Source organism: Monopterus albus, unplaced genomic scaffold (genome assembly GCF_001952655.1).
Source record: "Monopterus albus unplaced genomic scaffold, M_albus_1.0 scaffold21.1, whole genome shotgun sequence".
Lineage (NCBI taxonomy): Eukaryota > Metazoa > Chordata > Actinopteri > Synbranchiformes > Synbranchidae > Monopterus > Monopterus albus.
In genome coordinates, this window is record NW_018127901.1 from 3,736,240 (window position 1) to 3,752,203 (window position 15,964).

Consider the following 15,964-nt stretch of genomic DNA (forward strand, 5'->3'; position numbering starts at 1 on the left):
TAGTCTTTCACTGTTACTGTCTCACCAGCGCAGCTCAGCAGGCAAATATGGAATTTTGCACTAAAAAGACCACAATTAAGAACTTTGGTATATTTTATTGCATAGAACACAAACTGGACTTTGTCCCCATCACTTCCATTGGAATCACTGAATGTATTTTTAAACTGTTATTATGAATGGACTCATATTTGAGTACTGCCAGAATACAGATCTGAAAACCTGTCTTTTAAGTGGTCAAAAAAAACTGAACACCACTCATCCAAAGTACTAGAACAGTGTATGATTTTAGCCTGTAGGTACAGTACTACCTTGATACTGCTATACCCAGTCCTGCCTTCTATAGGTCAGGACAGACTGTTCACCACAAATGTCCAAACTCTATACTTCATTTTCTACTGGTTTGTTACAGGCATCATGTATGTACAGTATCTGCATTCTGTCATTTCAGTTATTTGATTTTAGCCTGATACCTTCAATTTTCAATTGTAAGTAACCAAACACCAAACATAATAAACAAGCAGGCAGTACAATAATGCAACGTTGTGTTGGTGAAAAACTATACAGTACATGCCATGAATCAGACTCCTAATAGGTGAAGACCTGAATCTGACTGATGAAACACTAAACCAAACTGGTGCATGGTGGGATTTAACAGCTTTCATGGCATGTGGTTAAAAAGAAGCTTGTTTTGCTCTTCCATTACCATCCAGGGCAGCTCTGCATAACTTCACTGAACAGAACAACATGAACCTGCTTCTGACCTTTCAGGCCCCAAGTTTGACAAATATGTATTATGAGCTGTGTCTGTCGCTGCTTTCTGGTGAAACAAGTCAGACATGGTGAAATGTGAGACAGCTTGTTGTACAAGCAAAGTTCAAACTTCAGAGACCAGGATCTATAAGAGCTCTATCACTGTTTAATATTCATCTGAAGTGGTCAAAGCAGCAGGAGAGCAGCATTAGCCTCTCAACACTTTCCCAAACAAAGTTATACTGCACCACAAAATAAATGAAAGAAGACAAACACAAACAAACAGTATCATGCAATAAAAGGAGGACAAACCGCTCACTTTCAAAGTGCACAAGAGAAGTCACAAATTATCCCAATGATCTCATTTGACAGTAACATAATCATAAGAATCTAAATGAAACAGAATCATTTTGATCATGGTTACTATCTGAAGTTTTCCTGCATTTCAGAAGGGGTTTGTGGGAGTTCAAACTTGGTGTGTGTGTTTCTGGCAGCATCTGCTTGGACGCACCGACGCATGAGAATGTTTATCCAACTTTTATGGTGACTGTCTCGTAAAACGGACAGACGCTCTGAGGCAGCTGGCACTCCGCAGCACCGGCTCACCCACAGGTTCACCCAGAGCGACCACCCACCAGGAGACCTGAGCAGATGCATCACCTCTTCGATGACCATTTCAAAAAGCATGTCCAGCCAGATTACTGCGTGAATTACAACCTCAGTTATGGCCAGGACTAGAGCATTACCGCTCTTTCAGAAGTACACGTGCACAAGCAAAGACGCTCTCCAAAAATAAATGCAATTAGACCATGGATTACGATACACTTGGATGCAGTTTGTTCTGCATCATTCCTCTTCCAGTTTCTGTAAAATGTGCCTTCTGAGGAACATGAAATTTTAATACTGAGCTTGTGTAACTTGTGTAAGCTGTGTATGGTTTGAATGTAATCAAAGCCTTTTTCAGTTCAGTCTGATAAACAATGAACAATAAATGCACTGTTTAGGAGGCTATCTGTAACACTAGCTGACCTTCCTCTAGAAACTGCAGTTGTACACGACCTTCTCCTCCCTGCTTCGTTGACCTGGCTGGCTTTACAGGTTTTACATTTCAGCGAGGCTTTTTTGCCCTCTATCTTCTCTACAGCCTCAACACCACCTCTGATGCTCTAATCACATTCCCAGTTCACGTTAGAAGAGGTTTAGCATCGCCAAAACACAGAGAAAGAAAATGAGACAGAAAGAAAAGCAAAGAGACTTTGAAGTTTGTTGCCAACAAGATTTGTGAATCAGCCTGATCCACAACACAGAGACAGACACAAACAGCTTCCCAGAGACACTAAACAGGCAGGCAGACACAAAGAGATGCAAGGACACAAAGATATACAGCTTAACAAAGAAGAGGATGAGTATAATAGAGCTCGAGCCATCCATCGCAACAGAGACCAACACTAATTTCTATATGCGACTCAACCATCTGCATTCCCTGACTGTGGTGTCCAAAAGCTCTGGGCAGGCAGATTCAGAGCCTTTGCCCCCACCTGCTTAGGGCATGATCCGGAGGCCCTGTCTTCCCATGACTCCTTGCAACGCTGCCTGTGTCTGGCACCTCCACCCCTCCTCTTCCTTCATTCCCACAGCTCGCAATAACAATGTCTGACATGTCCAGAACGCTCCCAAAACACTCTTTTCTTTCTTCAATCTCACAAGTCCCCACAGCTCTACCGTATGTCACTCACTTGTGAGGAGAGGGGAGGAAAGCTGGCTGACAGGGGCATCCATACACACTCCTAAATCTGCCAAGGAAAGATGCTGGCACTGACAAAAAAATAACAAAAGCCTCCCAAATCGCAGCCAGGGCAGCACAACACTTTATCTGCAAAGGCAAAACAAAGGAAGGCCTCTTGAACACCCTGACTGTGTTTACTTTCAAGGGGGAACAATGTCTTTAAGAGGAGGGGGCAAGGACCTATGTGGCACTTGAGGGCCTCTCCGAAACCGCACTTCATTTTGATTCACGGTGAGTTTAAGAAAACAGTAGCAGTCTGGTGTATAGGCAGTGGAGGGTCTGAGATGAAGAGAGGACAAGAAACGCACTGTTGAACTGACGGGGAGATGTCTGCAACTGTATTTATTCCTTTATTTAAATGATAGTTTACCAAAAATGTAACTTTTTAATGTGAACATGAGGATTTTAAAATGTGGCTGTGAAAGCTGTGCACTAACTAGATTTGCTTACATTGCTCAGGTGTAGTCAAATCCCGGGACAGAGGCAGTTTTCAAAAACAGCACTGTGTCAGTTTTTTGTAGACTACGGGGGAAAGTGGAAGAGCAGCTTTACACAGCAGAGCTACACGAGCATGATTAGGATCAGTGCTGCACCATGTTGGCTGCAGAGAGAATCCAGTCAGAACCATAACAAACCTTGTCATTTATGTAGGATTCAATCCTACATAAAATAGCCCTTAAAATACCCAGATGAATTTTCTTCATATTTACATTCAGCGGTACTTGTCAGTGAGGTCTAACAAACATGTTGAATGTGTTTCCTTCTTCATTAATACTATTAACTGTATATATCAATCATTTGTGACATAAATCTAAATAAGAAATGATAATATTTCTGGTCAAACCACCCAGCCCTGCATTCAAGCATATTCCACTTCTGCTCACATCAGCGTTGTACAGATGTTTTGTCTTTAACAGCTGATGAGAAACACCTGCTGTCACTCACTGTAGTCAAGTGGAAGCAGTACTTAAAGGTTTAAGCCCAGGTAGAGAAGACTGCCTCAGGTGAGTCAGTGTTACTTCACTCAGTAAGTGTCATGGAGGGGAGGGCTTCTCTCCACTTCTAGATGAAAACAATGCAGGAAGTAGTGAATCAAAACGCTGAGTAAAAAAAAAAAAATCCTCCTAAAAACCATGAATGGAATCTGCACTCACCAACAATGGATGAAGCTGCTGCCAAGAGATTTTTCAGCATCTTTTCCCCAACATTCTGTAAGTCATTGCACAACCTTAAAGAAGTGCCCACTGCATGTCAGACATGACCCAGGAGTTGGACAACAGCACAGACAAACAGTACAAACAAAACTGACAGACCTAATAAACAATCAGTGACACTTAAACTTGCTGCCAAGTCAGGAAAATACAATAATCCATTCTTTCCACAGCAGGACATAGCAGTGTCCTGAGTCGTTTAAGGTCATCGCCATCGATAAAGTTTTCCAAAACATTACACATAGCGCATGGTAAAGGGAGAAAATGACAGCTTTCCCTCATGCATCCAGTCAGCGGGGAGAATGGGAAATGGAGGATGTGAAAGGGTCACAACCCCAGGGATGGAATTAATCCTCCAGCAGCTACCGTGTATCTGACGTATAAACACTGCACTGGAAAAACATTAGTCCAAGTCTGAAAGTTTACACTGCTCTACCACATGTGCGCTGAGGTCCCACTGACAGAGGAGATACAAACAGTATGAATGTGACCTGTTCATTTGCGCTGTTGAAATTATGGCTATAAAGACAACCGCGCTTTGCATTTCATAAAGCACCAGGATATATTTCCAAACATGGAGGGTCATTTGAATTCTCTCATGTTATTAGATCTCATGCTTCTCAAAGAGGAGAGATTGACCAGGCAGCCAGATGGTATGGTAAAGTCATCTCTTACTGGAGTGAGAAAGTTCAAGCTTACTGTAGCATGAAACCAATCTAGAATTTGAAATTTAGGAATGCAGCACAGACGCACTACACTGTATACTCTCATCAGGCCGGCAGTAGAGTCGGCCGGAAAAGGTGATTGCCATCTTTACTGAGGCAAAGTGAGAGAGCATTTGATATTCCCATGTGGCCTGAGCAATCTTTAAGTTAACTAAGCTAACATAATTTTGCCAGGCAGTCTTTAATTTAAATATGAGCTTGTCTCCAAATAATATGACTGCTGTATTGGATTTCAAATTCAATATTTTCAGTGGTTAAAAAGCCATCAATAACAACTGTCAGAGGTACCAGCAGGCTCTTTCAAAATATAGTAACACAAAACACATTTCTGAAGAGAAGGAGCTTTCACCTTTTTGGTTTTTTCCCCCCTGCAAATTCCAATTGATATTAATCATGTGTGCTATCAAGTCTATAATAACATGGCACTTTTAAGTCTTGGTTGATATTTCCAAAAATATATATAAAATCACATTTGACTAGCAGCTAGGCCCTAGCCACCCAGAACTGGGTTTAGGGCTTCCACATAACACTTTAGCGAACTTAACTTAACTCCATCTTTGTTATTTATTTTTTTGAGGAAAGGCCTGAAAAAGGTGCATCACATAGTACAAAATCATTGAACAGCTTAAGTTTCACTTTCTCTGCCCTCAGTATCCTTTCACAGAGTCTTAAAAGGTCATCCAGTTTCAATGGTCATTTACGGCCTGTGGAGACCACCCCAGTGCCAAAACAGCCCCGGGCTCAGAGTAATACTGGCACTGATGAAGTATACCTACACCAGAAGACCATATGAATTTCTTTCTTTTTCATTTCTGCTTGAGACACTGAGGAAATCATCAGGCCCCTTGAACCTGAAACAGCAGCCCTAAATGATTTATATCTAAACTGGGGAAAGTAAAAAGTGGTCTTTTTCTGGTCTGTGCAGTTCAGATCCTTTGATATGTATATTACTGTTCATAGGAGCACAAGGACAACTTCTGCACAAGACATGCAACAACCATTTCCCTTTCCCATGCTGCTCAAATATTAGAGGAGGCACATTCAAGATGAACTGTTATGGCTTGTATGTTTTTGGAAATGGGAAGAATAAAGTTATCATGCCAAAGAACGAGGCCTTCTGTCTCACGTCCAAGAAAATTATGACTGTGCATAAAAAAGGAATTTAAAGCAGACAAAAGCAATAGGTAGCTCTGTTTTATGTATCTCACTCCCTGTTTTTTTCCAGTTCAAATCTTGATCTCATTACACTTATTCCATCCAAATGTTTCTAGCAAAGGCCAGTGGGTAAGTTCATGCCCTCTCCTTGCCAAACAGATGAACAGAGCAGATTACAAGGTGGCCTTCTGGTGCCTGTAGTGAACAGAAAAGTCAGCAGTATACTAACCTCAGCGCGCTGTGTTCTGGGCTGGCTGGCATCTGTCTCAATGGCATACACATCCACCAGGTAGAGGTCAGAGCCTTGTTCTCTGTCCAGCTCTGCAGCTGTCTGTATCACTCCAGTGTGGCGGCCGATGGTGAAAAGGCGCCCCACGGCTTTCCCGCCACAGCGAACTGCCACGATGAAGTACTCCACTTTGGTCGCAGAGCCCCGTGGGCTCGAGGCATCCAGGGAGATGACATTTGTGCCCGGAGGTAGTCCCTCTTTGAGGATGGTTATGTATTTGGGCTGGGAGAAAACAGGGCCATCCACCCCTTGGAGGATGATGGTCAGCTCAGTTCTGGAGGTCTTGCGGTCATTGCCGTGGTCAGTGGCTGACACTGTGAGGGCATACATTAGTCGGGATGGTAACAGCTGGGAAGCCAGACGAATATCCCCGCTATAGCGATCCATGATGAACGTGCCCGAGTCCCCTTCCACAAGCTCATACTCCACTTCCCCGTTTGCCCCCTCGTCAGGGTCAAAGGCCACCACAGTGGTCAGGATGGAGCCAATGACAATGTTTGGTTCAGCCACAAGTGCGTTTTGAGACACAAAAGTGGGAACATTATCATTCTGATCTGTGACCCATACTGTGACGTTTTTCAGGGCAAAGCGGCGGAATTCAACCGGAACTGCCTGGTCTATAGCTTTGATTGTCAGCTCGAAGAGATTGGAAAACTCCCTGTCGATTTCCTTGTTGGTGTATATTAGCCCGGTGCTCGGGTCAATGCTGAAGTGGCTTCCTCTGGGAATCTGCTGAACAATGGAGTACTCCAGCTGCCCGTTAATGTCTGCATCTGTGTCATGAGCTGTAATTGTCATGACTGAGGCTGAGATAGGAAGATTTTCAGGGATGGATTTGAAAATGTCACCAGGGGTAAATATGGGAGGATTGTCATTAAAGTCCCTGACATAAATAACCACAGGAATGGAGGAGAAGCGGGGTGGTCTGCCATTGTCCTTAGCAGTGATGTTGAGTTTGTAAAGTGACTGAGTCTCAAAATCCAGCTTCTTAACCAGAAAGATGCTGCCAGTGTTGGGACTGATGCTGAAAGTGCCATGGTTGTTTGTGGCTGTGATGCTGTACGTTATGTCTGCATTTTGACCTGAATCTGCATCAGTGGCAGTCACAGAGGCCACCAGCTCCCCTATCCTCATGTTTTCCACCACATCCACAGACAGCGAGGATTTAGGGAAGGAGGGTGAGTTGTCATTCTCATCCAGGATGCTAATACTAAGCATACAAGAAGAGGACAAGGGCACAGCTCCAGCATCAACAGCTATAATTTTCAGGGAATAGGAGGATGTGGACTCATAGTCCAGCTTTCCAACTAAAGTGACCTGTCCAGAGTTGCTGTCAATAGTGAACTGTCCTTCTTCATTGCCCTCAGAGATGCGATAATGAACCAGTCCATTTTTGTTCTCATCCACATCTGAGGCAGAGACCCGCATCAGTTGTGTCATGTTTTGAGCCGACTCAAAGATGGAGGCCTGGTAAATGTCTTTGGTGAATTTAGGTGGGTTGTCGTTGATGTCTTGAATGTAAACCTGGACTTTGGCCTGGTCTCTGAGGGGTTTGGGGAGACCTTGGTCTGATGAGATTACTACAAAGCTGAACACAGCGGCGCCTCTTTGTCTCATGAGTGACTCCCGGTCCAACTGCAGTGTGCTGGTCAATTCCCCTGTGATGGTGTTCAGCTCAAAGTTGGGCTGTGGAGTATCAAATATATATCTAACCTCACTGTTTGGGCCAAAGTCCTTATCGTCGGCAAAAACTTGCCCAACCAGCGACCCCCTGTTCTGCTCCTCCTCAAAATAAAACACATAATTTGTGCTGTTAAAGAGGGGACGGTTGTCATTTACATCATCCAGAATGACACTGACGTTAACAGTGGCACTTAGCGGCTCCACAGCCCTGTCTTTGGCTACAACCACTAAGTTGTATCTGTCTTGTATCTCTCTGTCCAGCTCTGCTTTGATATACAGCTGCCCATCTGGAAAAATACCAAACACATCTCCAGTGTTGCCCCCAGCGATGTCATACATAATCTCCCCATTAAGACCAGAGTCTTTGTCTGTGGCCTCCACTTTGAAAAAGCGGCTGTTGATGGGCTCAGACTCGAGGATGACGACCTCGTATGAGAGCTGGTCAAACACTGGTGAGTTGTCATTGACGTCATAAACGCTGACGATGAGGATGAGGCTGCAGGTGTGCTGGGGGACCCCCATGTCTGATGCAATGACCTCAACCTCAAAGGAACTTGTCGTGACCTCCAGCGGCCCAGTTAGTGTGATGAGGCCATGCTTCTCATGAATGTGAAACAGGCCTTTGGGGTTTTGTTTGAGGTTGTAGACCACCATGCCATTTGTGCCTTCATCAGGATCTGAGGCTTTGGCCTGGAATATGACATGACCTGTGCTCCAGTTTTCCACTGCACTCACATGCTCCACAGCATGAATAAAATGAGGAGCATTATCATTTAAATCCTTCACAGTGATGTTGACAAAGGCCTCTCCTGTGATTTCTCCAGCTCTGGCTACAACTTTCAGCTGATAAAAACCCTGCTCCTCTCTGTCTATCTGGCTTGATGCTGTGATCTGACCTGCACTGCTCAGAGCAAAAAGTCCCCTGTGGTCCCCTGAGGTGATCAGATATGAAATATTTGTGTTCAGATCTACAGTGCTGGCTGACACTGTTCCTATAACTGTGCCAGTGGCAGCATTTTCAAACATGACAAAGCTGTAAACCTTCTGGCTGAAGACCGGTGGGTTATCCTGTGTGTCTATGACTGTTAAAGTCACAATGGCTTGCGTGTGAGAGCGCAGGCCTCCACCATCTGCTGCTGTCACCTGGAGCTGGTAAGCGGTTTTCTCCTCTCGGTCCAGGGACACAAGGGTGGTAATTTTCCCAGTGTTGCTATTAATGCGGAATTTGGAAGCATCCCCAGCTGTAATTATATATTTGACTGTGCCATTTCGACCCAAATCGGGGTCTGTGGCCGAAACGGTTGTTACATAAGAACCTGAGGGCTCGTTCTCTTTCACATTGGCAAAATACTGCACAGGGTAAAACACCGGCCTATTGTCATTGATATCCCGCAGGGTGATGTTGACTTTTCCTACAGAGTGTAAAGGAGGGCTACCTGAGTCTGCTGCCTGAACGTGGAGTAAATAGGAGGCCTGATCCTCCCTGTCCAGCTCCCTGGCTGTGCTTAATCGCCCTGACAAAGCATCCAGGCGAAACAGCTCCTGGATGCCGGCTGGAGTCTCTGCATCAAATGAGAACCGGATAGTTCCATTAGCCCCAAGGTCGTCATCTGAGGCAGACAGCACCACCAGCTCAGTGCCAGCAGGAGCGTGCTCCACCAGGGAAACATGATATGTACTCTGTGTAAATGTGGGCACTTGGTCGTTCACATCAGTGATGTTGACTATCAGTTTAGTGTAAGAAATCCTGGGCTGCAGCCCCTGGTCTTTGGCACTAATGTTGAGCACAATTTCAGATGCTATTTCCCTATCCAGCAAAGCAGCACTGGTAACCAGGCCACTGTTTTCACTGATGGAGAACCACCCCAAAGCATTTCCAGACACCAGAGAGTAGCGCAGGTTGGCATTCTGCCCAGAGTCACCATCTGTTGCAGAAACCCCTTTAATGTAGCTCCCTACTGGTATATCTTCACTGATATCTACTCTGTACAATGTTTCCTGGAATATGGGTGGGTGATCATTGATATCATTCACAAAAATAACCAGACTGGCAAAGGAGGACCGAGCCATAGGTTTGCCATTGTCTGACACAGACACAGTCAGGTTGTATGAGGAAATTCTCTCCCTGTCCAACACACTAGCCACTTTGATCAGACTTAAATTGGGCACAGGAGAGGTGTGCACTTCAAAGTGTCTCTGCTCGTTGCCTCCTAGGATTGAAACAGATATGTTACCATTAGCTGTAGGGGAGTCTGAATCGGAAACAGTAAGCAAAGCTACAACTGTGCCAATCTGTGCATTTTCATCAACAGAGGCAAATTTAGAAGTAGTGGGAAAATACCTAAACTTCACCACGGGGTCATTGTCATTCACATCTAAAAGTTTTATTGTTGCTTCTGTTCTGCCTGACAGAGAAGGCACCCCGTTGTCCACTGCGTGAATCGTCAGAGAGTATTCTTTCTTACTTTCATAATCCAAACCTTCTTTTATAGTAATAGTACCTGCTTTAGGGTCAATTTGGAAAGGTGTCCCCTCATCTAAAAAGTACCTGATTTCAGCATTGGCTCCCTCATCCTGATCTGATGCTGTAATCTGCAAAATACTAGAACCTACTACTGCATCCTCAAAAACGCTGGTTTGATACTGATCTTGCTCAAACACAGGGGGGTTGTCATTTATGTCTTGAATAGTGACGTTCACTTGCAGGTAGCCAAACTTTTTCGGGTCTCCTTTGTCCTCCACTTCAATCAGGAGCTGGTAGAAAGGAGAAACTTCCCTGTCCAAGCCTCCAGTTGAAACAAGGTGCAAGAATGCCCCCTCTCCACTAGGATTGACTGTAATATCCAAGCGGAATTTCCTCTGCTCGTTGCCTTTCACTATTCTGTATGTGGTGTGATCAACGCCGTTACTTCCAATGTCCGAATCAGTGGCGGTGTCCAGGATCACTTGTCTGCCGCTGCTGGCGTCCTCCTTAAACGATACGACGATTGATGCATCTGGAAACACTGGGGAGTTATCATTAATATCCAGAACTACTATCCTGACCTCTGTGGGGTAGGTGGGTTGGCTGGACAGCACCACGACATTGATTACATTACTTTGCAAAATCTCTCTGTCAATCACTGACGAGGTGTAAATGACTCCCGTGGTGCCGTTAATTGCAAAAAGTTTATGGCTCTCGCTGAAGCGGTACGTGAAGCTGGGCTTAGTCTCTATTGTGCCCACGTAGGTGCCGATAGGCTGCTCCTCCAAAACCTGAAACTCTTGACGGACTTGGCTGGATGCTGAGTCCTGTGACAGAGTCCATAACATCAGTAAAATCAAATGAAACCGGTTTAAGCTCCTACCTGTGAGCGCCATGGTCAGTTAGCCAGTCCACCTTTCTCAGACAGAGTCCATGCCTACGATGCATCAACTTCGCCGATGTTGGACGTTTCACTAAAGCATTGTATTCCAGCAAATGTGCGAAGAAAACACAATGGGAAACCCAGTTACGGCTCTTTCCACACTTCTGTAGTGTCCCAAAGTAATCCTAAAGAGTTATTTTATCCTGCGCAGCGCGCTGTTCCAATGCAACAATATCCTCTGAATGGAGAGAATGATTCCCGCAGATCAGGGAAAGTTTACTTCAACTCCTCTAATAGCATTATCAGAACGAAATCTGACAATCCCTTGCAAGACAACTAAAAAGTCCCTGGTTCCTTGGAGATGCGTAAAAAAGTTTATCCAAAGTTAGGGCGCACTGAGCGTATCCAGACGTCTGAACCTACGCACCATCCCGTGAAATAACGGTACAGGGGCTTCAGTCATATTGTGATCAGGAGTCTCAGTAAGTTAGGACAAATCTGGAGTTCGGCAAACTCCCTCCCCTCACTGATCCCATTGGACAGCGGTGCTCCTGCCCTCCCTCTCATTGTCCCTCTCCCCTCCATTGTGCAACGCAGCCCGTTGTCCCCGCTCGTAGAACAGGATGTCAATCAAACGAGACAGGTAAAGTTCCCCTGTGCCCTCTTAATGACCTCATTAACAAATGACACTGTCTTCATAAACTCAGAGGATGAAAGTCACTTTTCTTCGCTTTAGAAAAAAAAAGATCGGGTCATAGAAGTACTTTACAGAATATCAAAGTATATTCACAATAAATAAATGTTTTATAAATATCATAGAAAGTAAAACATAATGTAGCTAAAATATGAAAAAGGTACCTAAATATTTTTTGAGTACAATATAATCCGATCTGAAAGGTTGAGCATTATAATAATTCCATCAAAGGTTTCCAAATATTATAATTATATGTCATAACAAATGCCATCAACCGCAGGTAAACATATTAAAGAATATCAGTGCCATAAGTTGCTGTAGAAAAAATGTTTTATTGAAATAGTAATTTTGGTGAATTGCTATTCAATAAAATAATGTATTTGTACTGCAAATGCTTGTATTAAAAAGGAAGAAATGGAACCAAATACTGTTAAAATATGTGTATATTCAATCATAAGAAGGCGTCGAATAAAGCTTCTTGTTTGTGGCTTTTCCAGAAGTCATCATAACAAGTGAGATATAGTGAATGTAAAGAACATAATGAGACTTCACTACCGTGGGTTAGTGTCGCCATCTAGTGGCCAAATTATTGTAGTGGAACATTTCAGTAAATATTTGAGCTACTAGTGCTGCGTGAGAAAAATATCCATATAATATTAAGCTTCTAAGTATTTGACCTTTTGTACCACGCAACCAGACAACATGCATAACATGGTAAACACACAATTGCCAGAACTTTAGACTTTCTCTTGTAGAACTTATTTATTTACATTTCTATGTCTGCAAACGTATTAGTTCATCCTGCAAGATGAGATGGGCCATAGCATCAATGTGTGATCATAGCAGAGGAAAGATATAAACAAAAAATTATATTTTATAGACTAAACAGTATTTGGACAAAATAAGGCTTAAGACTACAGTTAAATCTGGACAGCAGTTTTGTGTGTGTGTGTGTGTGTGTGTGTGTGTGTGTGTGTGTGTGTGTGTGTGTGTGTGTTTTGCATCTACCAAATATAACTTTATTATAATTACTGGCAAATGTGTAACTGAAGATTTGTCTAGAAAACCCACTGATTTAATTTATTGTCATTTAACTTTAGCTTGATGGAAATTTTTAAACCTTCTAACTTTAACTTTTAAAAAGTCATAAAGCATTAAACAATGTTAAGTTCAGTACTGAAGAACATAAAAACATTGAGCTATTGTCCATTTGTGCTGTGATGAACAGAACATTTTCACACTGATGCACCCTTATTCTTTATGCATTAAACATATTATCATCTGCATTTCACTTTTATGAAATCACAGCCTAGAATCTAGAAATGAGGCAGATTATGTCACTGTTTTCAACAAAAAACAACTGAGGGGGGTTCACATATAGACCAGAAGAAACTGAGCACGTCCAGAAACGTCCATTTAATAAATGTCCACATAGGCTTTACTGAAAACTGTAACTCTAGAGGGGGGTGAAGCCTGGTGCTGAACCCCTGTGCTGTGCTTCATCTGTCCTGTCAAATAACATTAAAAAGGATAATAACAGCCCTCTGGGTTTTGACAGACAAAAATGTTTATTCAGGTTTGGTATTTAACAGTTTGTGGCTTCCGTAATCAAGCTGTTGGCTGCCTGGACGTTAAGTAGGACCGAAGTCAACTAATGTAATTGAATTAGAGACTGGGCTGCTCAGCCTGCGCTGCCTGACACAGATTCAATGTTTTGGTAGCAGACAGAGCATCAAAGCAGATTATTTTTGTGCAGGAGACGTTTGGTTAACCTGATTACACTGACTAAGCCAGGAGCTCATTTAATAGAAATAGCAAGTTGTTGCTATGTTTGAGCTAAATCCTTTATACTGACCAATGTTTTGTATCTGCTGCAGCTGATCCCTGCACTAATTATGACTTAGACGGGATGTTGATCCGGCAGCGTGCACTAACGTTGAAGACACATGCAAATACAGTAGTGAACTGAGAAGCAGCTCCTGTAGAAGCTTGTTTTAAGTTTGTACAACTGTCTGCTCTCATATTAAGTTATGGAGTTGTTGTGACTGAGTTCACAATGGACTAAACCTTTTTTAAAATATGAATCAAATCAGTTCCGTACATGGATTCATGTACTTCCCAGCTCAGTGGTGTGACTTTACATCAAAAGTCTGATGTGAACTTTTTCTAGGAGACATTAAACACCCTTCATATTAAGACTTTGGCCCTAAAGGCAGAGTGGTCAGTCACTTTGCTTCAGTGCAAGACACTCAAACAGCTACTGGCTAGACTGCTAACTGCAGACTGTTGTGGGTATTCACTAACTGCAGCAGAAGTTTCTCAAAATGTTTGTTGAACCTTCTTATTGTTTGCCTGGTACCTCTATCAGCTGGCTAAGGCTGAGAAACATGGTTGAAATCAGTATAGCAATTTTATAGGAATATTTTTTGGATTGGCTAGATACTGTATATATCACAGCAAAATTATATAATGGACAATCAAAACGAGTTTCACTGCAGTGTGATTACATGAGTGTGGGCCAGCTTTCACTTGTGCACAAATGAATTCAGACCCTAGAAGGCAGACGGCCTTGTACTGAGCAGAACAGAAGACAAAACCTCTGTTCTCTGCAGTCTGTAAGCTGTTCCTTGCACAGTGTCACATAATGAAATAATCACATAATCTAACTGTCAGATTGGCATTAAATATTCTAAGCAAATGTGGCCTCCCGAGGGGATGGACTCTTTTGAGTTAAATGATCTCATGGCCTTTCTTCTGGGAAATGTCTGAAGTGCTTTAAATTAAATTTTAACTTTAGCCCCCAGATGTGCTGAATCTCCAGTATTTGATCAGACACTTTGAATTGTGCTAGTACAATAAACACTGCAGCTGGCTGGGGGTGGAGGGGGGGTGGGGTGGGCTTAAGGCTTTGCATCTTACTCTTTTTTCAGACCGGGACTCGAAATGATTTTGCTAACTAAAGCAGAAACTAGGTTCCTGTCAACAGTTTGTTGTGTGATTGGGTGAATTTAAGGAAATTCTAAGGGGAATGATTCTATATCAAAGTAATCATTTACCAGGTGTCTTTGAGCAGCCCTACCAACTTTCAGGTTTGTAGCTGACCCCAAACTCTCCCTTCTAGAAAAAGCTAATAAAGTATCTCATCATGCTGTAAGTGTATTTAAAACTAGAACAGAAAACCCAGTAAAGTGTGAAGAGCACACTCATGTTTAACATAAGATGAAAGGAAACCAAAGAGACAAGAGAGATGAGAATGTTGCTCATTTGTTTAGAAGACAGCTTGTAGTTTAACATTACCTTCATTTGGCAGATGCTTTTGTCCTGTTTGGCATTTCTTTGAGTTTCACTGTAAGAGAAACAAACTATCAATTCTAAAATGAAAGGCTGACCTTCAACACCAGCTCAGCTACAGCTGTCCGCTAGATTTCGTCACATCATGCCCACAAGAATGTGTCGGGCAGCCTTTTCTTTTGCAGTAGTGAATTGGTTGGATACATGTCAAATAGAAGAGTGAAATCCCCTCAGTGAGACTACTTCAGACCATGAAAGGCTGTTTCCTCCACTCTAAGAAAGCTTAGGACAAGTACAGTGCCTACTCATAAAATCCATCAGCATATTGTAAAGTCAAAGCTCAGTCATAAAGATCAGATGCAGGAGTCAATGAGAAGATGAAGGGCTGCAGAAATGAAAACCAGCCATTCATTCACCACGTCTCCTGTGAAGGGTGCGGAAATGAGATCTGACCTGAACACACTGAAGCAAAAAAGGACAAACAGGTTTGAACTTGAACTTGAGTTAAGTTAAATATGAGGACCGATAATGGGATGCTAATCATCAGGTTTTCATTCCAGGGCACTCGAGCACGGTTTTCAGGGTCAATCCTGTCTCATCCTTCAAGGGTCACGGAGGGTAAATTGGTACTTTTTTACAAGCGAATCGCTGGTTTCAGTCTCAGGCAACAGGAGTTGAGTTGAATAGGCTTTTAAAAAGCGAACTACAAAAAGGTTATTGTATGCCTCGGGGAAGTGAGAGCCAGCAAAACAACACTGCCTTCTCTTCTAACACCAAGTGTGTGAAGGGCTGAGCATTAATGCTGACTGTGAATCTACTGCATGCCTGTGTTTGTTTAACATGCTTCTGGGTTTTAAATTGTCGTCCTGGTTTTCTGTGGCAGTTTTCCCAGCGACCCCTTGTCACTGAGTTTAATGGGAGGCCTTGCTGTTTCCCAGCATGCTTGCCTTCTCCCAGTTTCCATCTGCCTCGTTTGCTCATGCTAAGGAAATCTCTGTGCGAGGAAATTAAGATCAGCCAGAAAAATTCTGCT

The 15,964-nt window shown here is 43.1% G+C and overlaps 1 protein-coding gene across 1 annotated transcript in view; it reads right to left on the bottom strand.

Annotated features, from left to right (window-relative positions):
* Window positions 1–11,374, bottom strand: part of fat4 (FAT atypical cadherin 4) — a 98,711-nt gene extending 87,337 nt beyond the window's left edge. The window contains exon 1 of the mRNA XM_020594047.1: window positions 5,857–11,374. Within this exon, the coding sequence (XP_020449703.1) occupies window positions 5,857–10,959 (5,103 nt within the window). The 5' untranslated portion in view covers window positions 10,960–11,374. The remainder of the gene's footprint in view (window positions 1–5,856) is intronic.
* Between the last annotated feature and the right edge of the window lie 4,590 nt (window positions 11,375–15,964).